The following is a 27960-nucleotide window of genomic DNA, read 5'->3' as shown; positions in this document are numbered from 1 at the left end:
TTAAAGGGCACGAACAATGAAACGATAGAAACGATAATAAAACTAAACAGAGCTGCAATGATAGAGTAAACAAAAACGATCTCTTATACTTTGAGCGTTCAGCACACTCCTCGCCCAAGGATTCTAATCCTTGTTACTTATTTGTTACATGTCACTATTCAGTTTGGTTTTGGATCAACTTCTTCTCCGTCATCAGGCAATAGTAGGACAAGCTCCTTGATGGGTCGTAGGTAGGTCTTCCTTTCTCCGTCTCTAACAACGTCAACTTTAACCTTTCTAACTCTGTCATCCTCACTTCTTATGGCTTCTGAGATTCGTCCCAGTGGCCAGTCGTTGCGGTGCCGTGACTCGTCTCGCATGAGGACGACATCTCCGACGCGTAGGTCTCGCTGCATCTCTGTCCACTTCCGTCGGGGCTGCAAGCTTTGTAGGTACTCCCGTCGCCATCTCGTCCAAAACTGATCTGCTAGGAACTGAACACGTCTCCAGCGACGACGAGCGTATATGTCAGGGCGTAGGAACTGACCTGGAGGGGGTCCAGCTGGGCGTGTTTTCATTGTCAGTAACATCGCAGGAGACAGAGGTAGTGGGTCGTCTGGGTCGGATGGCAGCGCAGATATGGGTCTGGCGTTAACGATGGCTACCACCTCAGCCATCAGTGTGATAAGCAACTCGTGTGTCAGCTGAGGCCTGCCCAGTTCGGCAAACATAGCATCTAATACTCGACGGATGGTATTGATTTGCCTTTCCCACACGCCGCCAAAATGTGATGCGTGGGGAGGGTTAAACTCCCATTTGCATCCGTACTCCGTCACAAATTTCTCCACTTTCTTGTCGTTGAGCTCCGACACTGCTTCTCCAAGCTCTGTTTTGGCTCCGATGAAGTTAGTTCCTCTGTCGCACCTAAGAAGCGTAGCATGGCCTCGTAGCGCGAAGAATCTCCTCAGTGCGCAGATAAAGGCGCTGGCATCCATGGCTTCTAGGACTTCAATGTGTATGGCTCTACTGCTGAGGCACGTGAAGACCAGACCCCAGCGTTTAGCATTCGCGGTCCCTCCTCTTGTTTTACGCGTTTGCACCGCCCAAGGGCCGAAAACATCGAAGCCCACGTTAGTGAAGGGAGGACAGACTTCAGTCCTATCAGGCGGAAGGTCTGCCATGCGCTGCTCCAGTGGTGGTCCTCTTAGCTTCTTGCAGGGAACACAAGTTCCGACGACTTTCGTCACAGTGTCATGACCTCCGATGAGCCAGAATCCTGCCTGTCGAATGGCTCCTCCGGTAATCTGTCTTCCTTGGTGGTGCACCTGGAGGTGGTGGTGTTTCGCTACAAGCCGTGACACATGGTGATTCTTTGGCAGTATGATTGGGTGTTTCTCTCCGTACTCCATCTCTGCTCTCCTTAATCTGCCTCCGACGCGCAGGATCCCGTAGTTGTCAAGGAACGGGTCAAGGCGGTACAGATGTGAGCCTTTGAGGGATTTCTTTGCGCCGTGCTGAACTTCTCTCGGTAGCTCGGGCTCCGTCCTGGCATCTCGCAACAACTCCCTAAATGCTGCTCTCTGTGTGGTGCTTATTATGACGCGCAGAGCTTGATCCCACTCTTCGACTGTTGGAAGTCTACGTTTGCCCGGTCCTTTAGGCACTTCACTCCTAGGGTTAACTCCTCGTGCTTTGGAGTCTCTACGGCGTTTGAATTCTCTTGCCACAACGATAAGATTGGCGACTGCGCGCTGCAGGGACCTTAAGGAAGAGAACCTCTGGAATCTTTTTGCCCAAACGTCTGGTTCTTCGCCTCTTTTATCCATTGTGACTTTGGCCCTGAGCACTCCCTTGCGAACTTCAGGATCACTCGCGTCGAGTGTGAACGTTTCATCCGGTCGAGGGGTACCTTGTGGTCTTTTAAGGAATCCTGGCCCTCCGAGCCAGGTCGATGCCATTAACTTGTCAGGGGGAACTCCGCGCGTGGCCAGATCTGCTGGATTCTGCTCGCTCTCCACATATCTCCACTGCTCTGGGGTAGACAGACTTCTGATTAGCTGTACTCGGTTGGCCACGTAGACGTAAAACCGGCGGCTTTCGTTTGTGATGTAGCCTAGCACTACTTTCGAGTCGGTGTAGTATGTCACCTCCGAGACCTTTACGTCAATTTCTTTGATAACTCTCTGAGCTGCTTGAACTGCTAGCACTGCTCCGCACAGTTCGAGTCGTGGGATGCTTGTAGGGTTTACGGGGGCAACCTTGGCTTGACCGTAGACGAGAGACGTGGACATCTCGTTTACTTCGTTGAACTGGCGGAGGTAGACTGCAGCTCCAATGGCGTCCTGACTCGCGTCAGAAAAGGCGTGTAGTTCCACTCTGGTCACGGTGCCAAATTCCTTTGGGTGGTAACAGCGGGGGACAGATAGGTGCTGTAACTCCAGCAGAGAATTTCTCCAGCACGTCCACCGGTTCATCATTGCGGTAGGAAGAGGGTCGTCCCAGGCTAAGGGGGTTTTGTTCTCGGCTCTTCGCTTCCCCATGAGTACGAGCTGCTGTAGTATTTTTCTCCCCTCGAGCATGGCAGGTACCGCAAAACCGAGCGGGTCATACACAGAGTTGACAATAGACAAGACTCCTCTCCTGGTGAATGGTTTCTCCGGTGTACACACCTTGAAGGTGAAGGCATCCGTCTCCAAATCCCAGAAAACTCCTAGCGACCGTTGCGCGGGCAGACTGTCGCTGTGCAGGTCGAGGTCACGCACATCCTTTGCTCGGTCCTCAGCGGGAAAGGCTTCCATGACTTCCACCGAATTTGACACGACTTTGTGTAGTCGTAGCTTAGCCGTGGCTAGGGTGGCTTGTGCACCTTTCACCAAGTCTATCGCTCCTTGGGCGGTCGTCAGCGAAGCCAAACCATCATCGACGTAGAAATTGCGGCATATAAAATTCTTGGCCTCCTCGCCGTACTTCTCCTCGCCGTCTACCGCCGTTCTGCGAAGTCCATACGTGGCGACTGCGGGGCTCGGTCCATTGCCAAACAGGTGGACGTTCATGCGATATTCTGTGACGGGTTTCGACGGGTCATTATCCTCGAACCACAGGAAACGAAGGAAGTCTCTGTGTGCCGGGTCTACGTGGAATGAATGGAACATTTGTTCGACGTCGCACATGACGGCAACATTCTCCTTGCGGAAACGCATTAGAACTCCAATGAGGTTGTTCATCAGGTCAGGGCCAGGTAAAAGCACTTTGTTTAACGACACTCCTCTAAACTCGCAACTCGAGTCGAACACAGCGCGAATAGTGTGCTTTGTGTTATGGTAGGTCACGAAATGCGGTAAGTACCAAGAACGCCCAGGGGGAGGCGGAGCGTCATCGCGCGGGACAGGAGAGGCGTGGCCCTTCTCGATTATCTTGCCCATGAACTCCAGGTAGTCCGCTTTCATTTCAGGTTTCCTGTTGAACGTCTTAAGAAGCCCTTGTAGGCGTTGCATGGCTTTGGCTCGGTTGTTTGGCATTGTCTGGCGTTCATCACGAAATGGCAAGGGCATTTCCCAGTTACCACTTGCGTTCTTGTGTATCCCTCTCTCCATAATCTCTAGAAAGGCGCGGTCCTCGTGGGAGAGACTGGGCTCGTTGTCGTTTCGCGTAGTCTTGAAGATACTATCAGGGGGGCGCTCCAAAGGGGGGTCTGTGATCTTGAATTGGTTGGGGCAGGGCACCAGTTCGTAGCTTCCGTCTCCAGGCTCCTTCTCTCTCCATGTATTAGTGGACAGATTTGTGAGGCGGGCGAGAATGTGCGCAGGGCCACTAGGGAAGTCGAGGCACATCTGACCACTGATAGTCCAGCCGAGGGCCAGTCGCTGCCCCCAGGGTGCTCCTCTCGGGCCATTCCTGGATTCCCTAACCTTTAACAGTTCTGGTGCGTCCCGGCCGATTAGCAAGTGAACTTTGGCAGTTTCATCTAGGGGAGGTATTTCGCTAGCTATGGCCGTCAAGTGCGGGAACCTCCTCGCCATGCTTGGGGTTGGAATCTCACGTTTGTCCTGTGGGATGGTATCGCACTCGGTGAGGGTAGGCAAGACAAACTCTGCTCCACTGATAGACCGTACTGTGATGCCAGCTACTCGCCGGCCGTAATTCTCCTCTCTCTCGCCGCTGCATGTGGATAGGAAGTATTTCTCTAGGGGCCCACCTGCTCCGAAGTCGTCGGCTAATTCGCTGGTGACGAGAGAGCTGTTGCTCTGCTCATCGACGATGGCGTAGACACGCTTGGTAAGGTGTGGGCTACGCTGGCTATAGACGTCCACCAGCAGGGTTTTGCTGCAAGACACACCTCCTGTAGGTTCACAGAGTGCAGTGCATTTCGCGCTGACTGTTTCATTCTCCGGTTTGGGGGGCGGCTGTTTCCCCTTGTGCAGTAAGGCACTATGGCGCTTGTCCCCACAGATCGTGCACTGTATAGGCGTGTTGCACTCACTTGCAGTGTGAGCGTTGCTGAAACAGCGAAAGCACAGGCGCGCGTCCATTATCCACTGCGTGCGTTCTTCCAGTGTTTTTGCAGCGAAGGCCTTGCACTCCGATAGGTTGTGCGCGCTGCTTTCGTGATATGGACAATGCTTACTCCTTGTCTCTCTCTTTCCGGGATTCTCCTTCTTCTCTTTTCCGGGAACTTCGTTGTTTTCAGCCGGGGATCGAATGCCTGTCTTGAACGATTTATGATCTCGCTCCCTGCCTTGTTTTGGCGGGGGAACGTGGGCACCATCCTTACCAGCGAGGATGTTCGGATTGTTCTTGGTCTTGGCTTGTTCCTGAACAAGTTTGGAGAATCTGGAGAAGGGGGGGTACATTCCTCGGTGGCTGTCGGAATAATTCGCGATTTCTTTCTCCCATTTAGTGCGGACGAATTGTGATAGTTTCTCGGCTATTGGTTGGATAGCGCTCGGGTAGTTAAGGCATGCGAGTCCCGGGAGAAATGTCACTTGACTTTCGATGTCAGCACAAAGATCTGCGAACTGTTGCAGTTTATCGTTTTCGTGCTCGCTGAACGTCACTGTGTTTCGCAGGCGCTCTAGCAGTTTGTTACTGATAACCGCAGCGCTTCCAAATCGCTTCTCAAGTTCCGCCCTCAAATCCCTTAGCAACGCGACGGGATCGCGCATTTGTCGCTTCCTGTAATTATCAACCAAGCGCTGTGGTGCTCCGCTAGTGAAACTTCTTAAGTAGTTAATTTCCTGAGTTGGGGACACATCAGTATCCATTAGCATGGCTTTAAAGGCACTTCTCCAAGGGTGAAAAAGGGTAGGGTCCCCCGAGAACACATCAGGTTGGCATTTCGGAAGATTTTGCCTAGCCAGACCAGCTACTATTTGTTGGTTCACGACTGTGAGAGAGTCAATTAGCTGACTTCCGGTCATATCTTTGAACGGAGTTGAAGCTATGAGTGGCTGTCGATGGAAGGCAGTGTTTCGATGCTCTCTGTGATCTTCGTTAGTTAAATTCTGGTCTGGCGGATCTGGGTTTGGAAGGAGGGGAATTCGCTGTTGAGGTGTTTTTTCCGATGTATTTAATTTTGGGGCGGCGGACAATAGTGGCTTTGTTGTCTCTGACGCGCTTAGCGGATCATGTTCGCGCTCGTGGCGAAATGAATTTCCCGTGGGTAGGGGGCCAGGCGTGAGAGAAGAGTGAACCCATTGTGAAGTGCGCTGCTCTGTCTTAATTTTGGGAACTTTGAACTCTGGCAATTCTGACTCCCTTTCTAAGTCTTCTTCCAATAGGGCGTTCTCAAAAACTTTGAGCTTAGCATTTGCTATCGCGGCTTTTTTATCCGCTCCTAAGATCGCCATCTCGGACTCAAACCGTGCATTCTCTTGTTGACGAATTCTTTCTGCCTCTGCGTCGCGCGTCCTGCGCTCGAGTTCTTTTTGCGCTATTAGCCGCGTGTATTGAGCTTCTTCTTTCGCTGCTTTAGCATCGGCTAGCGCTCGCAACCTAGTGATTGTACTGCTAGTTTTCGAGACTGATGAACGGCGCGAGGAGTGACGAGAAGAGACAGATCGTAACTCCAACAATTTTCTGGATTGTCTACTAATTCTATTTTTTAACTTCTCTACAAGTAAGAGGGCCCTTTCTAAGATATGGTTCTCTTCATCGAGGTGAGCTTCTCCTACGTGATCTTCGTGTGAACCTTGGCCGTGCAGGTCAAGCAACTCCTTCAACAGCTTTCCGAATTCTTCCGAGGCGACTGCGAGTTCACGCGCGACGGTCTCGATTTCGCTGTCCTCGCTTAACTCTTCTACCGATTTCATTACACTAAGGAGCCTTTTACGAGATTTCGTAATTTCCCTTCGTTTATCTTCAACGGCGTTTTGCAGGGCCTTCGGTGTCAATTTTATTCCCCTTTTTCTTCTAGCTCCGGTCTCATTGGTTCCGCCGGCATTTGGCGGTTCTGCATCTCGGCTTGCCATCGTTGCTGGCTCCGTATTTAAATAGTAAGATACGGCTTACCTCCTTTCGTCGATCGCTCAGACTTTTCACTGTCGCGTACCCAAGTACATGGGGAACGGTAAGCGTCAACCACAGCGTACAAAACTTGATTTTTAAATTACTTTAATGAATCAGCTATCGTACACGTGCGATGAAAACTACAAGGCAAATTTGATTGCGTAATCAGAAACGAACCTAAATAAATAACAAGCGAAAATAGAAATCATAAAAAGCAAAAAAGCGATCAATATGTACAATAGAAACTCACGTCTGATCCTGCGTAGCGAGGTAAACACATAGACTCCAAGAAAATAACTCAAACTCCTGACTCCTAAACACTCGGATGACCCCGATACTGAGATGACTGCGTGGGTTATGTAAGCGACTGGTTTTTAACGTAAATTGATAGCTAAATCACATGATATAAAACGCTCTGATTAATGATTAAAGGGCACGAACAATGAAACGATAGAAACGATAATAAAACTAAACAGAGCTGCAATGATAGCGTAAACAAAAACGATCTCATACTTTGAGCGTTCAGCACACAATTTGTCGGGTACTTTCGCCTCCTTTCTATAGCCCTCGTTAGCTTTGGTTCACGGCATTGTTCGGTATTATTTCACCTCCTTTCTCTAGCCCTTGACTAGCTATAATTCACGGCATTGTTCAGTACTGTCTCGCCTCCTTCCCCAGCGCTGGCCCGCTCAGTCTTTTTCGCGATCTTCTTCGCTACTTCTTTGCCTGTTAATTCTTGCTTTCTGTTTTTTGCTTCAGTGCAACCCTGTCTTAAAAATATTAGATCGACCCCCGCTATCGTTTTTCTTTAAAAATCCCGCCAAGAAAAATGGCATTCTGCCGCTACAAACCGAGGGTGCATGTCTCTGTCAGCCTATTAGCTGGAGTATGGCCGCCATCTTGCGCGACTCCGTCGTCGTCGTCGCCGTCGTGCGTACGCGCCCACGAGCAAAACCGCTAGCCATGATAACCATAAGAAAATCAATTCCTGGGTTTCCTTTTCTTCCCTATATGGGTATGGGGCTCCGCTTGGCGGCCCTTCGGGCCGCCGGAGCTCCGCTATTAAGTAGCTTGTGTGTCATTTGACCTCTCATTTGGGCGACTTGATATATAACGGTGGTGAGATCGGTTTATATTTTGCTTTGTTGTGAACAACCTAAAACAAGTTTTCCTTGGCCGGTCATGCAAAAGAACGGCATTAAACTATAAAGACTGAAATGTGTGCGGAATTTAAGTGAAACTTTCAGTGATATGCCTAAGCTCGCATGCTACCGACGCACTTAAATTTAAATTGATTAATTATTTAATTAAAATGTTTCCTCTGGTGTTTGCAGAACTAATGAAATATGTCACCACCTTTTTCACCAAAACAACTGTTCTCTCAGAAGTCTGCTCGGACGTTCAGACAAACCTTCCATTTTTATACGAGTTTATTTCAAGGCGGCCTCGTGCTGTGAACCCAGCTGGTGCCTTGAAAACACTAACAGCTACTAATAGAGGACCTGGGTTTGACTGACAGAGCAGCAAATAACACGTTTTTGGCTGATCGCTGAGATCTCAGATCAGCAACATTTACTGATAGCTAAAAGAAACTAGCTGAAATTATAACTGATAGCTCAGTAATCGCCGAAGGTTCAACTGAGAAGTGATATTCAGCACCCCATCTAAACCCTTGAAGTAGCAAGCAGCACACAGCAAATAGCCGTGAGCAGTCGCGCGGAAGGTTCATGGCTGGCCTTGGTGATACTAAGGTTAACCTGCTTTAGGCTAAATAGCACTCTGCCGGTTGGCTCAAATAGTTCCACTTAGCTCAAGGTCAGCCTAAATGCTTAACAATTACTGAAAGCTAAACAATGCCACGTCAGCGCTTTTTATCCTAACCCTACTGCTGCCGGTTTTGCATTCGCTGTTCGAGTTTTCAAGACACCTACGCTCGGTCGATTTCGACTCATCTCGTTCGTGTCCCGGGGGGGGGGTACTCCCTTACATGGGCATACAGGTATTTGCGGCCCCAAAGGGTAGGGTTTTTCAGCCGCTTTGGTCATAAAAAGGTATCGACTTTGGCCATGTTGGTCTTAAACAGGGTATGGTTTTAGCACTCTAGTCTTGAATTGGTTATGTTTCTTGGAAGAAGCTACTTTTTAATCATTATCAATAAGACCGTCAACAAACTTATGTTTAGGGCAACTGTGTCAGTCGCAACGGTCATAAATAGGGTATCGAATTTTTGGCCACGTCATAAATAGGGTAGCAAAAATCGCAGATTTTGGTCATAAATAGCGTAAGGGTTTTAGGAAGTTGGCCGCACACCCCCACAAAACTTTTCTGGGAGTACCCCCCTCCCCCCCCAGGGGGTGTGCAACTCCAGGAGACGGACGAAATTCAGGCCAATACACGAGCCTCTTGTTGAATTTGCCAGCTCTCCGCGCTAAATCGAATCATTGCAATACGATTATTGAAGGCTGAGTCATCCGATTAAAACAGCAAATCACTTTGCAGGCAAACAGATCCCTCGCCTGTGGCTCGGTCTCTCTATCAGCAAGAGTAAATGAGAAAACAAAGCCATCTCGTGCAAGTGACATACAATCCTATAACGAAGTTCTCATCTTCATGGACCCGTAGGAAACCGAGTTCCCAATGCAAGGTTAAACTTGCCTCGTAAAAAGTAGCGTGATCTTACATAAGTTTGTTTATAACATAGCCTTAGCGAAGCGCGCGTTCTGATTGGCTAATAAGCTCGATCCATTTGCCCGTGGGTTACACGGCGACGTCAGTTTGTTTATTTGTACTTTTGCTCAGCAATTTTTTCCATCGATGTTGACACTATTTTTCTTCCTTTAAATTACGGGAAAATCTAATAATTCTTCCGGAGATGAGGAATATTATTCCTGTGAGCTGCCAAATTTCAAGCTTAAAGGAGCTCAGTCACGGTTTGCACATTCTGAAAAGTTTAGCCTGAATTTTTTCAAATTCGTCGTTTGCAATCCGTATCAATCTTCGTCATCCTTAACCATCCTTGTTCCTTTATGGTTTATTATTATCTCTTTAATGTTTCTCTATCTTAGTAAACTATTATTTTCAGGTTTCCTTCCATTTAAAGTAGATTTTGTACGTGGCCAAAAAAAAGACAAAACACCGTGACTGAGCCCTTTAAGTTTTTTGCCGGGGCCTCCGCCTAAGAGATTTGCGAATTTAAGCGAGCAGGAGTTGAATCAGCTGGTTGAACAAAGGCACTCGGCACTCGGAGACAGCCAAAAGAAAACAACAAACTGGTCTGTATCAACCTTTCGAGGTTAGTAATGCATTGCGGGAATTTAAGAGAGAATTTTCTAGTGATTTGACGACAATAAAATTCAGCACAAACTTTCATTGTAAAACTTTTCTTGCATCAAAAGCGAGAAGATGAGAGCTTTAACAAATCTCTGTTTGTGAAGTGTTACATAGGAAATCCATCTGTTCCAAAAACTTTAAGGGTAATAGTTTTTCTGAGCTTGACACAAGGAATTTTTATCAAATATTGGTAGCCTCTGATGAATTGAATTATTTCAGTTCCCGGGTTTTAGTTTTGCTCGAACGCTTGTCGCTTATGGCCTTAGGTGTCCTGCGGGACACGATGAGGAATGATGATGATGATGATGATGATGATGATGATGCTTGTCGCTCGATCGTCAATTGAAATCTTCAAGAAACAGCCGCTCGAAGGAAAGACTGCATTGTGCACAAATATAAGCTTACATTTCTGACATTTTCCTTTAGGCCTCAGTCTTCTGTTTATTTAAGCTTATGTCATTTTACCAAATAACGAAAGTGACAGAGATCGTTTTTAAAAGCCATTCATGTGTTCAAGGTCAGCCTTAGACGCGCAACTCATCAAACGAAGTGGAAACGGAAACGTAACCCACAAACCTGCTATTGAACAAGAGCATCTCAAACAGCTCAAAGTCAGGGCTGTTTGTTCGCTTTCGTCTCAGCTTTTGCTTTTAAGAAATGTCTGGTTCCATATTGTTCTGTTCTTCTGCTGAAGAGACCGTGAAGGACAGAGAGCTCAGCAACCAACAGCCTCAACCATGTGCAGTTTGTTTTCAATTCTTCGGAAAATTGATCCAAATTTAAGCTTAACCAATTTTTGAGAAACGCTTTTACGGACTGCAATTTTCGTTTGTTGTCAGCTTGATATTTAGGTTAACTGAGCAGTTTGAAATTGTTTTTTTTTTTTTTTGCCGGAGAAATCATTAACTCGCCGCGATCCGGCAAGTAAAATTTTGATGTGTCGCTTTGTCATATTTCTAAGTGAACATTTTCGCGCGGTTCATCGCGCTTTTGACTTCATGTAAGCTGGACGAGATTCAATATATAGTAACCCAAAAGTCTCCATGTTATAAAAGAAATGGTAAATGTGCAGTGTGCAACTATCGAGTTATGGATGCACTTGGGAGCTTTCCTAAGCACTCAAGAAGCTAGAGTAGCACTCGGCTATCGCCTCTTGTGACCCTTACGCTTTTTTCGTGCTTAGCAACCTCCCGCGTGCATCCATAACTCGATAGTTGCACGCTGCACGCTTACCATTTCTTCATTGAAATTAAGCAAAACAAGCATAGAACTATCTCATTTCTTTCTCTACCTAGCATTGACCGATAACAGATTACTGTCATGCCAAACGCAACACCAGCAACTTCATCCAATAAGGAGACGACTAACTATGCTCGCTTGTGTCGTCTCCTAGTTGATGTTGGTACCCAGGCTCTTAGGGACACACTTGATGCCATTCACGCACCAACAAATCTTCACGCAGTTTTGGCGGCAAATAAGCCGACTTTACAGGGTCTCAGATCAAGAAGAATTATCAATGCTACGCAATGGGGCAAGCTCTTCCCTGTCATTCCTTCTGCAGTGTCTTCGAAAACCTTTGACACTACCCTTACAATGGTTCTCTTAAGAAACTTGTGCGGTTTGCCTTCTCCAATAACCGGATGGGACACACTTCCCGCTGCAACGGACATGAGTCGTGAGGCAGACATTGCTCGTATTAAGTACTTTAGAAACACCGTGTGCGCGCATGCCGAACAAGCCTCGGTTGATGACACAACGTTCAACGCGTACTGGCAAGACATCCGGGACACTCTGGTGAGATTGGGAGGTGTTAGGTACAGGGCGGCTATTGACAATTTGGAAACTGATTGCATGGACCCCGAAATTGAAGATCACTGCAAGCAACTTCTCAGTGAATGGAAAAAGGACGAGGATAACATTAAAGATGAGCTGAAAGAAATCGGAACCGAGATCAGAGATGTCAAGAAAATACTTCATGATTTAAAAGCAGCAAGTATGACTAACAGAAAGGAATCAAGTGATGGAGGTGAGTTAAGATATTTTTGTTAGTAGCTCATCAACTCGATATACTCTTATACTTCAGACACAGAGGTTGAGTGGGGCCTCTCATTAATGTAAGCTATATATGTATTTTTACCATGCCAAAGAAAATACAGCCAATCAGAATACAAGAAGCCGTTGTTTATTCGACGTTATAACACTCAACCTTCCCATCGTGTGCCACGCGTATGTCCCATTGATTTTGCTGGCCATTGAATTTTCTATGGCATGGTATAAAATAGTTACGCAAATCTGTCTCGTGATGTACTATTTGTCATTTGTAATTTTTACAATTCTCCCACGCTCATTAGTTAATTTTCATTGTTAATAAGCGGACAGACACCAGGGGGAGTTAATTTAACTCTACTTTAGGAGTTATTTTAACTGCTTCAACTCCTTGAAAATTGGTGTGTATACCTTGAAGACAGGTTTTTTATGCGTCTGTCCTATTATTGATAATAAATTTCGTCATAACATTGTCAAAGTAGTCTATAATAATAATAATAATAATGACTTTATTATCGTGTCAATTACATCTAGTAGTGGAGAATTCCCACTGCTAATAGGGGACACCTAACTAGAAGTATCTAAAAAATAATATACAGAAAAGCTATATAAGAGAAATTAAAATTATGAGTTTATTTATTTATTTATTTATTTTATTTATTTAACTTTATTTATACACGGGTAAAACATCAGGACTTAAAGTAAATACTAAAATTGCATTAATTACATTGTCAAGATACTAAATCTACTACTAATTAAATCTAATAACAACAAAAATAAAAGCAATAACGAAGTGCCTGCTTTCCATGAATGCCGCGTGATTAACTTATTTATTTTGAAAAAGGAAACCCCTGCAGCCGGATTTAAAACTAGCAAGAGTTTGTGCTTGCCGCAGATTGGTAGGTAAGCTGTTCCACAGCACCGCACCATTATAGCTGAAACTGTTTTTTAAAAAATTGGTGCGGGGGAGTGGAACAGCTAGTTTGCCCTCACAATTCCTAAGAGAATAGGTAGATATTGAACTCCGATCAGTAAACATTGATTTCAGATAATCAGGGGCGAGATCATTAAGGGATTTGTAGACCATAGTGGCTGTTTTTAGTTCTCGTTGAAGATTAAGTTTTTGCCAGCCAAGTCTAACAAAGAGATCATCCGCATTGGCATCATATGAAGAAGAGGTCAAAATACGCGCAGCGCGATTCTGTAGCTTTTGCAGTTTAATGGAAAGAGATTTATTGCAATTACCCCATACGACGCTACAGTAATCGAAATGAGGTTGAACTAGAGCATTATAGATCCATAGAAGTGTTTCAAAAGGAACAAAAGACCTGCTTCTCTTCAAGATGCCAATGCAGGAGACAATTTTTTGGAAATATGTTCGATATGTATGTTCCAACGGTTAACTTTTCATCTATATATACTCCAAGAGATTTCGTAAATTCTACTTGTTTAATAGAATTACTTTCGATAGTAAAAGATGGGAGTCTATTAAAAGTATTTAACCTTTGCCTTGAACCGATCAACATAAACTCAGTCTTTGACTTATTAAGAGTGAGTTTATTTGCCGCTAACCATTCAGTAATTTTAGTTAGATCATCGTTCATATTTTCCTCTAGATGCGCAACATCGTTACTGGCAAAGGTCAAATGAGTATCATCCACATACATTCTGGGATGTGAGTTAACAAGACAGTTCGGTAGATCAATTATAGAGTATAAAGAGGAGAGGTCCAGGGATTGTACCTTGATGAATACCGCAAGTTAAAGGTTGGCTATTCGAGAGAGAGCCATTCACAAAGCATTTCTGCGTACGATTATCCAAGTAGGATTTAATCCAGTTAGACGAGTTGCTTCCGACACCATAGGCGTTTAATTTAGATAGCAATATAGTGTGATCAAAGATGACAGCCACTACATCGATCCATCTAGGATGTTGCTTAGATCTAGCCTCTGTGCGTGGGTCTTAAACTGCTTGAGATCTATCGCCTCGTGGATCCACAGCCACTTTGACAATGTTATGACGAAATTCATGATCAATAACAGAACAGACGCATCAAAAACTGACGTCAATTTGTTAATTCTTGGTATACACACTAATTTTCAAGCAGTTGAAGCAGTTGAAATAACTCCTAAAGTAGAGTTTAATTAACTCCCCTTAGTTGAGTTAATAAAATTTGAGTTATGCTTAATGGAGTTATTTTTTTGAAGTGAGTTATCTTAACTCTAATTGAGAGCTAAATATAACTCCTACTAAGAGCAAATTTCAATGCGTTATTTCAACTCTGTATAGTGAGTTAATATAACTCGCTTTTGGAGATATCTTATAGGAATTACTTTAACTCTGGCTGGAGACGAATGAGAGGAATTTATGAATATTTTTAATACTAAAAAGGGTGCTTCATTATTTTAGTAATTTGGGACCGATTTCCTCTTGAAATTTGTATTTCCAAAATCCAATTCGATCCTGGAATGCATGGGCGCGGCCATAAATCGAAGAGGAAAAAACTAGGATCCGTAACTTACAATACGGACACAGAAGACAAGGTTAATAAGATACAGACGGACCTCTGTTAAGCGGCCCCCTATTAAGCGGCCAAACTTTATTTGGAGGCCAGCGGCCAAAGTCCCGGAAAAATTGTCAGCTATACACTGTAATAAAAACCTTCATTCAACGGTCACCTCTATTCAGCGGCCGCGACCAGCGTCTTGCCGTCCCAAGGGTGATTTTGTTTTGTTTTATACCTCTACTAAATGGCCAGGAAGATTTGAATTTAGACGTTTGTAGCCAGCTGAAGGTAAAAGAATAACAATGTGGAAACGTAATTGTTTCTTTGGCTTTTGTTAACATTATGGACCATCATTGTTCTACTTTTTCTCCACTTTCATTTGTTTGTACTTATATTTGATAAACTGAAAACTGGACCACGCCCAACGTTTTCGGGTGAACCTCTATTAAACGGCCACTTCTATTAAGCGGCCAGCCGTGGTCTCGTCTCTGAGAGCGGTCGCTTAATAGAGGTTGGACTGTATTGTTATGTCTCTCAGTGTCTGACGGGTTCTATTTACGAGGAACGACTTCTAACGAACGAATAAATAACCGCCCCTTAAGCACTTTTAGTAACTACTAAGCACTTTTTCTTCAATAAGCATTCTCCTGTAAGCTACCAAAAGTAAATTCGTTCCTCGGGTCCTAAATTGAACCATTGTAGTATGTTTGTGTAATGTAAGCTAAGCTTAATCGAGCTAGAAAACACCTTGGGAACCAAGATACGATGATAGTGGTGGTAATCATCAACAGACGAGGCGTAGAACTATGGCCCATCAACGAGGAAAAGAAACAACAAGTTTGTACAATATCTTGCATACGCATATAAACTTATCCAGGGTCACGGCTGGATTTTAGTTCGCCTGATTTATTCTTCCAATCAAATTCAACCACGATCGGGCCTCTTGAATTTGTTTCTCGAAGTTTAAATTAATTTACAGAATAACAACAATACTTACATTTGCAAGCTGAGTGACTTCGGATCCATTGGGACCAAATGGAATCCATCGATGACGAAAAACCTACAGTTTTCGAAAACCTAGACTGTTCACAGTCTCTCTACCATTCAACGCGCGCGAAAGAAAAATCGAGCGAGGCCTCACCTTCTACCCCGTAAAGTCTCTCGTTTTCCACTGGCGTTCAGTTCGCTCATGATTCTATTCGTGCGTTCAACGATCGAATAAGAATACGAGAACGGTGGAGGGCTGTGAGCAGTCTATTGAAAGCCTTACTAATTATACTATGGGAAAAAGACACTGATGATATTTTTTGGTCTAGTACTTAGTGCAAGTGAACAAGGTACAAGTTCCAAACTGGAAGAATTAGTGGAAACCTCTGTCACGTGTAGAGAGAAACATCACGAGAATAAGCCTCTCAATCATTATTGTCAGAACTGCAAAGTTTGCATTTGCGATAAGTGTGGACAAACACGTCATGCAAATCACACCAAGGTGGATATCAAGCAAGCCGCCGAAGAACAAAAACTCAAGATGGCGGAGCTTGTGCAGGAAATGAAAATAGAGGTTACTGAACACACGACACAAATGGAGAAAACAACAGAAATGTTGAAGAAAAACAGAGAGAAAATTGCTGCCGCTCGTAACAAAGTGTTAACCACTGTTGAAGAACTCATTCGAGTGTTAAAAGAGCACGAGATCGCTATGGTGACCAAGTTGGATGTTATTGAAAACGAACAGCAAAGAGATTACTCAACTCAGTTAGAACACTTTCAGATATCTGCCACGCAACTGAATATGTTTTTGGAACATTGCCAAAGAATTTTACAAGGAAACAACAGTGTTGAAATACTTGAATCGCAGCAGGGTGTCATGGAAAAGTGCAAAGGTCTCCTAAATGCGAAGAAAATGACCATTTATAAACCATCGCATGTTCAATACAAGGCAAATGAAGAGGATATCCAGAGTGTTAGACGCGCGTCTCTGGGTGAAGTTGTTGTCATTACAACTGATCCTCTACAATCAGTGGCGGAAGGGAAAGGCTTAAAAGAGGCAGAAGCTGGAAGAGAAGCTAGCCTAACAATCACGACAAAGAATTCAGAGGGGCAGCAGTGTTATAACGAAATCGACCAGATTGTTGTCAAAGTTCGCACTCCGTCAGAACAAGACCTCGACACCAACATTGCAGACAACGGAGATGGTAAATATAGCGTCACCTACACACCCGAATGTGACGGACATCATGACGTGGTGATTGAAGTTAATGGTCAACCGCTGACCAGTAGTCCATGGAATGTTCACGTGAAGCCGCATCAATACCATGCCGTACGTTCTTTTGGATCACGTGGTAAAGGACAAGGACAATTTGATGACCCCTGCGACATTGCAATAAGCGACAAAACGGCGAACATTGCAGTTGCTGACGCTTATAATAATAGAGTACAGCTTTTCAACTCAGATGGAATTTATTTGAGAGAGTATGGTCAGAAAGGACTTGACGCCAAGACACTTAATTGTCCCATGTCAGTAGCATTCAGCAAGTCTGGTGACGTCACTATCTGTGATTGTCTTGGTATTTTTTGTTTCGCTGAAAGCGGTCAGTTCATAGAAAAGATCTCCAACAAACATTTGATCAAACCACCATTCATAACCATTACTTGTGATGGCCGCATGCTGTTGTGTGACCGTGGTGACAAAACAGTCAAAGTCTGCTCCCCTGACGGTACAGAATTGCTGAAGTCCTTCAGCTGTCCAGGCTTCGATGAGCCTCCGTTGGTTGCTTTACATCATCAAGACAGGTTTTTTGTCTCCTATGGCTCTGATCACTGCGTCAAGGTATTTAATAATGAAGGGGAATTTCTATATGATATTGGCACAGAGGGGCCTGGTAAGCTGTGCGAATCTTTTGGACTTGCTGTTGACAAGTTTAACAACTTGTTAGTCTGTGACGGTGAAAATTGTAAAGTTTTTACACTGGAGGGAAAATTTCTGAACTCGATAACAGAGCAGCCCTCCCAACTTCAATGCCTTTTTCGTGTTGCTGTGTCAAACGTTGGACAAGTATTCATTACAGATACAGCAAACCAATGTGTTCATGTTTTTGAGTGAACAACCGTTTTAGCCGTTTCTATTATTATAAGGAGTCTCGAGATAGTTTTGTCTCAGATTTTTGGGTGTTTCAGTATCATTTTTTACGCTGTTTACAGAAAACAACTTAACATAAGATGGTTTCAACGATACAGAAAAAAAATACAATAAAAATTCACTAGAAGAAACAATATTTAGTTGTGTACAGTGACCAAAGTAGCCAATGAGCTTTCGAGTTGGTCACTGTCATGCAGATATAAGTTGGCGTTGGCCGCATGTTAAGCCATTCAGGCTGTAGGAAACAATGTAGGAAGAGACTGCTCTTCATTAGCTATGATTTCAAAATGTTTAATATTAACGAACTCCTCAAAGGTACAGTCAAATATCATCCAGCAGGAGATCCAGTCCCTTAGTTATCTTCGTCGACGGTCAGGTACAAATAGGTCGTTTTCACGTGACGTCATCACTTCCTAAAATCCGAAACCAAAACAGCTACCAAAGTTTTATCCTCATCAGGCATAAGAGGCGGTACATTTATATCTGTTTAATATTTTACAGCTCAATAGCGTGCTTCCTCTGGAAACCAGAGCATTTTGAATTTCAGGGTTATGGAGGTCCGAGACACAAGGCTACGATCGAGATTGTTGAAAAATATATACTTATCTCATGATTTTGAGCCTTTTTAGAAGTTAGAGCATTAGGAAAAGCGCTTATGTAAATGTTTGTTTGTTCAGTACTGATAATCAGTCGCCTAGATAGCCAAAGTAAGAGGGTCCCCAATAGGCTTGACGGGATGCGGGATTTGGCTTTTTTTTCGCCGTGATATTTGGGATTTGAGCTGAAAACGGGGACGGGAAGCGGGAATTACAAATACGAGCGGAAGCGGGATTTCGTGTTTTTATGGGGTTGGGATGTGAGATTCGCAAGGGGAACAGAGCGGGATACGGGATTTCAATTCTTCCGTGACCTCATAAATTGACCAGCGCAAAAACCACAAGCTGGCAGAAACCAGGGCAGAAACGAACCTTTTGTGCCTATAGCTGTGTCAGGTTTCAAGTAATGAATATAGCAACGGCTCTGTACCCCGTCAGGTCAGGTTCTGTCATACGTATCCATTACCGCTTGACTATGTTAGTATCATTAAACTGTAGCAACATTTTCGACGCTTGTGTCTGTTATCCTGAGCCCCCTATCCTTTCTAGTTCTTTAGCTAGTTTCGACCTTTTCCAGAGCGCATGGCTTGTTTTGGCCAGTATGGCCACACCGGATGGCGGTGATAGTGATTTACCGAACGACATCAACAATTGCATAGTCATATGTTTCGAAAAGGATGTGCGAGCGGGAGTGCCTTCATTCGGAAAGAAAAGTACTGAGCCCAGATTTCAAGTAAAGTGAAGACGCTGAAAGCTTTGAAAGAAACTGACAGGTGTGTTTATGGGCGATCTCTTGAATATGGGAATGAACAATCTTTTTCTTTCACTGATACGTGGACAAAAGAAAGCAAAACAGTGAACTGTTTCAAAGAAACGTTATTATCATTTGTGCTTACTTATCTGCTATCCATTGAATCCTTTTGTGTGATATCTATTTTTAAAAAGTTTCTGTGATAATTATTAATTTAACAAATTAATAATTAACGTAGAAACGTCTTTGAAATGTGGGCGGGATCGTGATTTCCAGGCAACAAAGGGTGGGATGGCGGGATTAACAGGAAAAAATGAGCGGGAAGGCGGGATCTGAGAACCCTACTACCCTAAGTTCCAGATGTTTACACTATTTTCCGGCCGCCATGGCGTTTTCATACTGAGCTCTGTAAATATTTGCGAAACATTTCGACAATATCTGAAGTTTGGGGAAACGCACAGGCCTAAAACCTGGAGAAGTGTCTTATTTAGTTATCTTCTATAACACCACCATCATCTTAGCTTTTTCCACTAGATGGTTTTTGATTTATTTTTTTATTGCGTGACAGTGAAAACTATCTATAGAAAGCAAAAATGCCTGATGGTAAGTGACCATTTACCATTTGCTCAAAGAACCCAGTTTACACGAGTTCGACTTGATCATAATTCCAAGACGGCGGTGAAGAATTGCAAATAGTAACCACATTTTCCACTCGGATATTTCGGTTGGGAATTTTGGCCTACCTTTCAAGACGTTTCGTTTATATATTTCGAACGTTTTCCGTTGATCGAGCCAAAATTGTCTTACCATTTACATTCTCACCGAAATTTCCGGAATTTTACGGCAAATGGTAAACAGCCTACAACGGGAGCGTCCTACGACAAATGGGTTTTCTCCTGCACGGTGACACTTCAACGTAAGGTAAAATGTCAAGGCAGCTAGCTATTGTTTGACATACTCTTATTGATAACGTAGTCACGAACAATTTTAACAATGTAGGTATTAAAAGATTTCTCAAAAAGAAAAAAAACCGACATAAGCCCAAAAGGGTGCATGCTTTTTTAAATCTAATTGAGTAACTTTTTGAGATCAGTTGTTGTATCGTAGAGGGCTCACGGTGTTTTCAAACTGTTGAACTGCTACCCAGGTCTATGATAATCATGCTCAGGGGAAGTTAAGAAAACTCGCCATAAAAGTAAGTGCACTTTAACTAAGAGTATACTCTGATTATGCTATTAAAGCATTTGAAAGTTTCATAAGATAAACCGCGTCATTCTGTTTATAGGTTTTGAGTAACGCACCGTTGTCAGTTGAGACATTTGTAACTCGGCTCTCAGTCTAGTTTCATTTATTAATCAGATGATTCTATTAACAAATGAAAATATTTTTGTTTATAATCCTTCAAATATTTTCGCTCGCGCGCGATTGGTCTAAACGCGCCACGTGTCTGAATATTCTCCAACTAACACTGGGGAATATCCTAGTGATATCTCCCTATTTTCGAAACTGCGCGTGTTGCAAAACAATATTTGAAGGGTAATAAACACAATGGCCCCCATTTGGAGCGAAAATAGGCTCGGATATTAGTCCTTAGACATTATCTGTTCCAAAAAGCTCACAGTTTTCCTCCAGCTACGCTCTCGGAAAACTGGTCGCTTCTCGGAACTTTCCGCGGACAAATATACGAGGATATTTCCTCGCCAAATGAAGGCTTTTGTTTATAAAGCACTTCAGCGCCTATAAACAAAGCGCGCTTTTCAATCCACCGCCTAAGGAGGCTACAAAGCAGTCAGATACACTGGAGTTTAGACCCCCTTCCCAGACCTTCAATTACCTGGCGTGGTTTTCTTCTGGTACAAATATTGCCTAGTGCAGTTTCTAAAAAAGGAAACAGAACAAAAAACGCCATTGAGTTAGTGAGTCGTCAAGTATCATGGTTAATTTTTTTAGAATTGAATTGGCCTTTGGTCACTTGAAAACAACATGACATCTGCGCACGTGACAACTCACGTGACATTTTTTACGGCTGCCTGCGCTCAAACAGCAACTTGGGTGTAGCTTGCACTATGGAGACGCCATGCTGGTGCCCATCCGTATGGGCACTAACATGGCGTCCGGAAACCAACAGAAACATCTGTCACTGAGTTTTGCTACAAAAGCGTGAATTTATTCCTCGAGGAACTCTCAAACATTAAAATAATACTTTTTCTAAGACATGAGCTGTTCAGATAGCCAAGTTCCCCGAAATAGGTCACTTTTTTAACCATCATGACAGCTCTCTAGACCGTCATGTAAATGCCGCGTCACGCAAAAGCTTAGAAATTCAAGCGTAGTGTATCACAATACCAAGAACCCATTCGGAGCGAAAATTTGTATGAATATTAGTTTTCAGCTGCTCTTATACATCATTTAAGTAAAATCTCGGGAAGATAAATAGTTTTGTAGTTCGAAATTTGGTGACGTCATGTGAAAACCAGCTATAGGTGTTGACCACTTCCATTTCTAGTGGGTACATCACCGACCCTTAACCCATAGGGTTATTTTGGAGTTATGAGTTACATAAGGCAATTTTGATAATTTTATATAGTTATTTTTTATATAAGGTCGTTTGCCCACATGCTGATATTGATCCGATATGTTTCCCCTATCGTTTTCAAGCCAATAAATGTCCACAATAGTTTTAATCACTAACAATTGCACACAGAGCATAGAAACAACAATGATCAGCCACCCCGCTGCCTCCCCCAACGGAGGATACACGTAATCCTAATACGTGATTTTAGTGCACTTGATTAAGGTGAACATAAAGATACCCTATAGGATAAGAAAAACATACCGTGAAATTCCCTCCTACGGGAGAAAAACAGAAATAGCGTAGAATTCCTATATAACAAGCCCTTCGGACTCGAAAATAAGCTACACCCCGCCTACTTCCAATGTTTGGAGCGAAATCCTCCCAACAATAAGCACCTTGAATGTAATCCTTTGTATTTATTTAGATTTTATAGCCCTTAAATTAATCGCGTTGACAAAAGATTGTAACCTCTTCAGATACAAGGCCTTTATTGTACAGCTTGTTTTCGAATTTTGTGTCTGAGTATGCTCAGAGAACTGTAGTGTTCAGTTAATGACTTATAGTAAGAAAGTGCTGAACCATTCTTGCATGCACCTAAATGGTTTTAAGTAACACATCCCTTCCAAAGAGACCATCTTCACGTTCCAAAGATAAATCCAAAGCTTATCATTAGCACTTTCGAAGAGAACAAGATATTGACAAGTAAGAGGACACATCGTTTATCTTATTCATTTTATAGCGCTGCACAACATAAGTCGTTCTTTGTCGTTCTTTGGATCAAACTCATCTCGGACACACTCGGAGAGTTTCCGATTTTCATTACTCAATCAAAAGCAAGCTCGAGCTGTAACGAGCACTCCGAACATTATTGTCACGCTCACATAACTTAGCAACGTTAGCAATAAAACCATCGAAATCAGTCAACTGGTGCTTGTCCCCAAGCCTCCATCGCATACGCTCGTTTGGCTCCAATCACACAATCTATCCTTCCCTAGGCAGGCGTTCGTTGGAGAAGCACGTGACAAACCCAAAGACCGTCTGCGCAAAAGACTTGCTGACTTTATAGCCTGAAATGTCAGTCATGTCAAGCCTTAATGTCCGGGGATTAGGCTGAGGGAACCCATTATTTTGGCTGAGGCGTGAAGCCCTAAAAGTCGAAAGGATTGTTAAAAAAAAAAAAACAAACAACATGCAGGTAAAAAAATAACCTAGAAAAATTTTAAGCAATTAAAAGTTATTTAAATGGATTCAAGTACTGGCCAAGGTAACAGCTTGGAGTTGTTATCTACTTCATTAGCCGTGACAGTGTACCATGACTCAAGACTTTTATGCAATGATAAACATGCCATTGTAAATCACTCTTCCATTTTCGTTTTCAAAGTCAATAAAATGATTGTTTCTTTAAAGCGGCCTTCACAAGGCAAACTAAAGTTGGCAAAAACTCGTGTTGGCAAACTCAAGTAGGTGTATGTGAACGGCACAAACACAGTCGACAAACACGTTGGCAAGTGTTGGCGACAAATAGAACTTGCCTCTATTCTCGCCAACTTTCTCGTGTTGGTAAACCCGTCTCTGACGTGTGAATGATTGGCATACATGTGTTGGTAACTGTAAACGAACCAAAACACATTCTCTATTCACGTGATTTATTTGCGTGACAGTCACAAAATGGAAACAAAAGAAAATGGAGGGTCTAGCCCCGGGGGGGTACTTTAAGAATTTCTGGGTGGGGATGTGCCGCTGGGACCCTGGAGCCCTTAGCCTATACCAGAGCTAGTCAGCTGAATTTTGCTACCCTATACTAGAGTAAACTCCCCAAATCCCCCCATCTATCGACACTATTGAGGCTGGTTTGCGTAAATTTAAACTCGCCGATTTGACTTTTTTTATCTTTTTGAGGGGCAATTCCTGGTTTCCTTAGTCTAGATAAAATCTTCAACCAACTAGTCAGTTGTAAGAAAAATGATACCCTATTCTAGACCCAGACGCTCTGATTTATATACCCTATCCTAGAGTAAACTGCTTGAAAACCATACCCTTCACGGCGGCACATACCTATATAGCCCATGTATGGCAGTGCCCCCCCCCCCCGGTCTAGCGGACAAACTGGGTTTCGTCCAAACCTTTTCTATTTCTCCACCGCTTTCTGTTTCTTCTCCTCTCTTTTCCTGTTTCACTGTTCTACTTCAGTGCCACTGCACGAAGTCGGCCATGTTGCAAATTACCGTGTGTTGTGATTTGACGCGAGTTTGATATGTGGAGGAAAGAGTTTGCCAACTTAAGTTTGCCGTGTGTAGGCCGCTTTTGAGTGGTTGGAAATGTCGCCATCCTTTGTTCCCGGGCTTTTACAACAGTTCTAACCTTTTCTAATGCGTTGTTTTCGAATATCGTTTTTACGAAGAACTTTTGCAAGTTTCGGTAAAGCCATCGATTCCTCACTCTTGGCTAGTTTAAATATTCATAAACTCGCGTGTTTATCATTATTCGTCAAAGGCTGCAGCCTGGTAGCCAAAGGCTCATTGTCTGGAAACCTTTTAACCAGAGGATTTTAGTTAGTTTTAAAATACAGTTTCTTATGCTTATCTCCAACAAACGGCGTTTTCAAGATCGACAACTAGATAATCGACGGCTCCCGCGTCGATGAAGAACTGACCCGCTTTCCTTTCTGCTTTGGGAAAGATTCGCTAATGGCAACAAAGGCATAGGTGATCTTTCTTCAGTTTTTGTTTTCTTCTTCATTCCACTTTCCCGGGACAAATATGTTTTTCTCGCTCCCTTTTCTCCCAATTCTCAAGAAACACAACGCCAAATATGTCATTACCGAATGGTTAGTCAAGCACACCACTCCTGAAAGGAATCGATCGGTGAGAGTAAACTAGTTCCCTCACCCCCCGTCCCCACCCCTCCCCCCACCCAACTCACCACCAAAAAAAAAAGAGAAAATGAAATCGCTCATACAATGAACACAGTCTACTGTAGTCTATAAATTTCCGGTGCGTATCCGCCTACGACTGGTCGGTATAAAACGTGGAGCCCCATCTGGACCAACTTTCAGGACCCCCTTCTGCACACCTTTATTTCCTGGACCCTTTTCTTAACTTAACTCGAGAATTCGTTATAGTAATGGGACCGAGTGGAGTACAATTCAGGGAGTAATCGCTCGAGTAATTTCAAAATCAGACGAGTGCAAAGCGCGATGCCGACTTGAAATTACGAGCACGATTACTCCCTGAATTGTACGACACGAGGTCCAATTACTAACTAATCGTATCTATAACAAAATTTGGAGTTAAAAATATCTTTTGAGAACTTCTTTTGAGCGAAAACGTCTGTAACGATTTTCATAAGTTTGGAAAACTGTAGGAAACAGTGCGAAGGAAACCATTAAAGCGCGCGTAATTGACGTGCGAATCACGTGGGTATCCAAATACAGGTATCCAATTACGAAAAGTTCAAATTGGATACGTGTAATTGGACACCCGCGTGACCGCGCGCCGATTACTTAACAAATAAGCGCACGGAGAACCAATCACGATCGAGAATTTTGTTATAGATACGATTATAGGTTTAATTTGACAAGGAACAACATATTTTCTTCAAAATAGCATAACTATTGTCCTACCCGGCTGGCGATACTCAATGAACTACGGGCGAGTTACCGGACAAGTTCGCACAACAATGGTGATAACTTTGTTGTTAACCTGCACAGTTCACTGACTCTTTTTAACCGACTGACAAACAAAATTAATTGCGTAACCTAAACACCCCGAGATTTGAATGAAGGTAGTCTTATTCTTATTTTTTTCTTAATGTTTTTGACGAATTATCTGTCTTCTGTAATATACTAACACGAATAGCAGGAAAAACTGAAAGAACCCTGCCAAGTCTGCCACAACGGATTATGACTCTCTGGTATAGAAAACAACCAATCAAACTTCCAACTCTTTTCACGTGTTCAGTCACGTGTTCAGTCACTCGACTTGTTTTTCAACTGAAAGAGAATCCCTTTTCTCTCTTTATCATAACTGATCTGTTCTTGAAGCATGTAACAAATTTAGACCAGTTTTATTCATTTGTTTGCGGAAGCGGACGTGCCTTCGACGAGTCGGAATACCTACCTTCAAGGAATAATTATGAATAGGTGTCTTAGAGTCCGTCAACTTTCTTTCGCAAGTCTGCAACCTTTTCAGCAATTTCTGAACCGAAACGCAGATTTCTTTGAGAATCACTGAACCCAACCAATCCACCATTTATAACTACCTAAGAGAGCAACTAATTACCTTCCAAGATATGACTCAGTACCTTTTATTATTATAGTGTTTACAATAGTTGAAGACCACATAATTATTGACAGAGTGCTTTAGTGCCCAGTTACGCATATGCTTTGAGATATTTGCCCGCAAACAGTCTGCTTCCTGCCACTGAGTATCCGACATTGCCCAATTCCCAAGGTAAGTTTTATTTTGATTCTATTCGAGTGAGGTTGTGTAGCTCATCTGGTCTTTTCGAGATGCGAAGTTTAGCACAAAAATAATTATAATAATGACTTTTTTTTTTGCATTCTGCGCTTTTTGCCATACGCTTAATTCAAGAGCCAGTCAACAGCAGTCTTCTTAGCCTTTGGTGTTAGGCCTATTTAAGTATTTGTTTAGTAATAATTCACTCTCTCAGCGAGTTACCATCACTGATACAGTTTGTTTTGCTAATGTTCGGGCATGCGTGCTATGCTGCGCTTTACAAGAAGCGACTACTGAAAGCGGAATTGTCGGAATTATCGTGTGATCTTCCTTCAGTTACCGAGACTAGGCTATCTGACTTTAAAGATGAACGGTCACAAATAAACTTGAATTGTCAAAAGTGAATCTTTTTTTGATAAAGCACGCTATTAATTACTTGTCTATTTAGCAATAAACAAAGAAATTTTATCGTTTCGGTGGTTTTCATTCGTTGTTCGTTTTTCTTTTCTTTGATAAGTGACAATGAAATTTTCTCCTCTGGCGATATATCACTATGAACGAAACATAAATAAATATAAAGCTTCGCCTTCATAAAACCGGTTAACGTGAACCCAACGGTTGCGGTTTAATAATTAAGCAAGAGTAATTAACAAACTGACGTAATTGTCTCGAACTGCAAATGTTCAATTCTAGCGCACAAAAACATCAAATGAAACCCGAGTTCGCACAACGATCGTGATAACTTTGTTGTTCACCAGCACAGTTCACTGACTTTTTTTAACCGACTGAAATATTTGTTTTAAGCACAACATTATAGTGCAGCAAAGTGACGTCATGTGGCCAATTTCATCAAGCCTGATTAGATTCCTCTTGTACAACAATGACAAATATTTCATTTCCACGACCACTTTTAAAATCACTATTCTACCTCACACCGAAACATTAGTTCACTCTGTGAATAATCAATTCGTAGTAAATTAATTCAAAAGCTCAGAAGTTAGCAACTTTTATCCAATATCTTGAAACTGCGTGATCACGTGATCTCCCCCAAGTAAACATGACCTATTTTAACAAAATTAATTGCGTAACCTAAACACCCCGAGATTCGAATGAAGGTAGTCTTTTTCTTATTCTTTTCTTAAGTTTCTTGGCAAATTATCTTTCTTCTGTAATATAGTTAACTAAGACGCAAAGCAGGACAACTAAAAGAACCCTGCCAAGTCCACCACGGCGGATTATGACTCTCTGGTATAGAAAACAACCAATCAAACTTCCAACTCTTTTCACGTGTTCAGTCACGTGTTCAGTCACTCGACTTGTTTTTCAACTGAAAGAGAATCCCTTTTCTCTCTTTATCATAACTGATCTGTTCTTGAAGCATGTAACAAATTTAGACCAGTTTTATTCATTTGTTTGTAAAAGCGAACGTGCCTTCGACGGGTCGGAATACCTACCTTCAAGGGATAATTATGAATAGTTGTCTCAGAGTCCGTCAGCTTTCTTTCGCAAGTCTACAACCTTTTCAGCAATTTCTGAACCGAAACGCAGATTTCTTTGAGAATCACTGAACCCAACCAACCCACCATTTATAACTACTCAGGAGAGCAACTAATTACCTTCCAAGATGTGGCTAAATACCTTTTATTATTATAGTGTTTACAATAGTTGAAGACCACACAATTATTGACAGAGTGCTTTAATGCCCGCAAGCAGTCTGCTTCCTGACATTGAGAATCCGACATTGCCCAATTCCCAAGGTTAGTTTTATTTTGATTTTATTCGAGGGGGGTTGCGTAGCTCATCTGGTCTTTTTGACATGCGAAGTTTAGCACAATAATAATAATAATAATAATAATAATACTTACTTTATTTGATTTCTGCGCTTTTTGCCATACGCTTAATTCAAGAGCCAGTCAACAGCAGTCTCTATAGCGTTTGGTTTTAGGCTTATTTAAGTATTCGCTTAGTAATAATTCATTATCTTGGTATTTTACCAGCACTGATACAGTTTGTTTTGCTAATGTTCGGGCATGTGCGCTATGCTGCGCTTTACAAGAAGTGACTACTGAAAGCGGAA

The 27960-nt window shown here is 43.0% G+C and overlaps 2 protein-coding genes across 2 annotated transcripts in view; one reads left to right on the top strand and one right to left on the bottom strand.

The window, feature by feature from the left end:
* Positions 1–19400, top strand: part of LOC145487983 (uncharacterized) — a 31927-nt gene extending 12527 nt beyond the window's left edge. Inside the window, exons 2-3 of the mRNA XM_081466748.1 lie at positions 11109–11839; positions 15682–19400. Coding sequence (XP_081322874.1) covers positions 11134–11839; positions 15682–17468 — 2493 coding nt within the window. The 5' untranslated portion in view covers positions 11109–11133 and the 3' untranslated portion in view covers positions 17469–19400. The remainder of the gene's footprint in view (positions 1–11108; positions 11840–15681) is intronic.
* LOC145487917 (uncharacterized) lies at positions 159–4110 on the bottom strand. The gene has a single exon (XM_081466686.1). It carries the CDS (start codon positions 3996–3998, stop codon positions 159–161), a length of 3840 nt encoding a protein of 1279 aa, XP_081322812.1. The 5' UTR covers positions 3999–4110.
* Positions 19401–27960: the final 8560 nt, after the last annotated feature.

This window comes from Orbicella franksi, chromosome 5 (genome assembly GCF_964199315.1).
Source record: "Orbicella franksi chromosome 5, jaOrbFran1.1, whole genome shotgun sequence".
NCBI classification, from domain to species: Eukaryota; Metazoa; Cnidaria; class Anthozoa; order Scleractinia; family Merulinidae; genus Orbicella; species Orbicella franksi.
This window is presented reverse-complemented; position numbering and strand designations above follow the sequence as displayed.

Coding starts and splice junctions, on each gene's coding strand:
- LOC145487917 (XM_081466686.1), bottom strand. CDS start 3,998: ATGGCGAGGAGGTTCCCGCACTTGACGGCCATAGCTAGCGAAATACCT.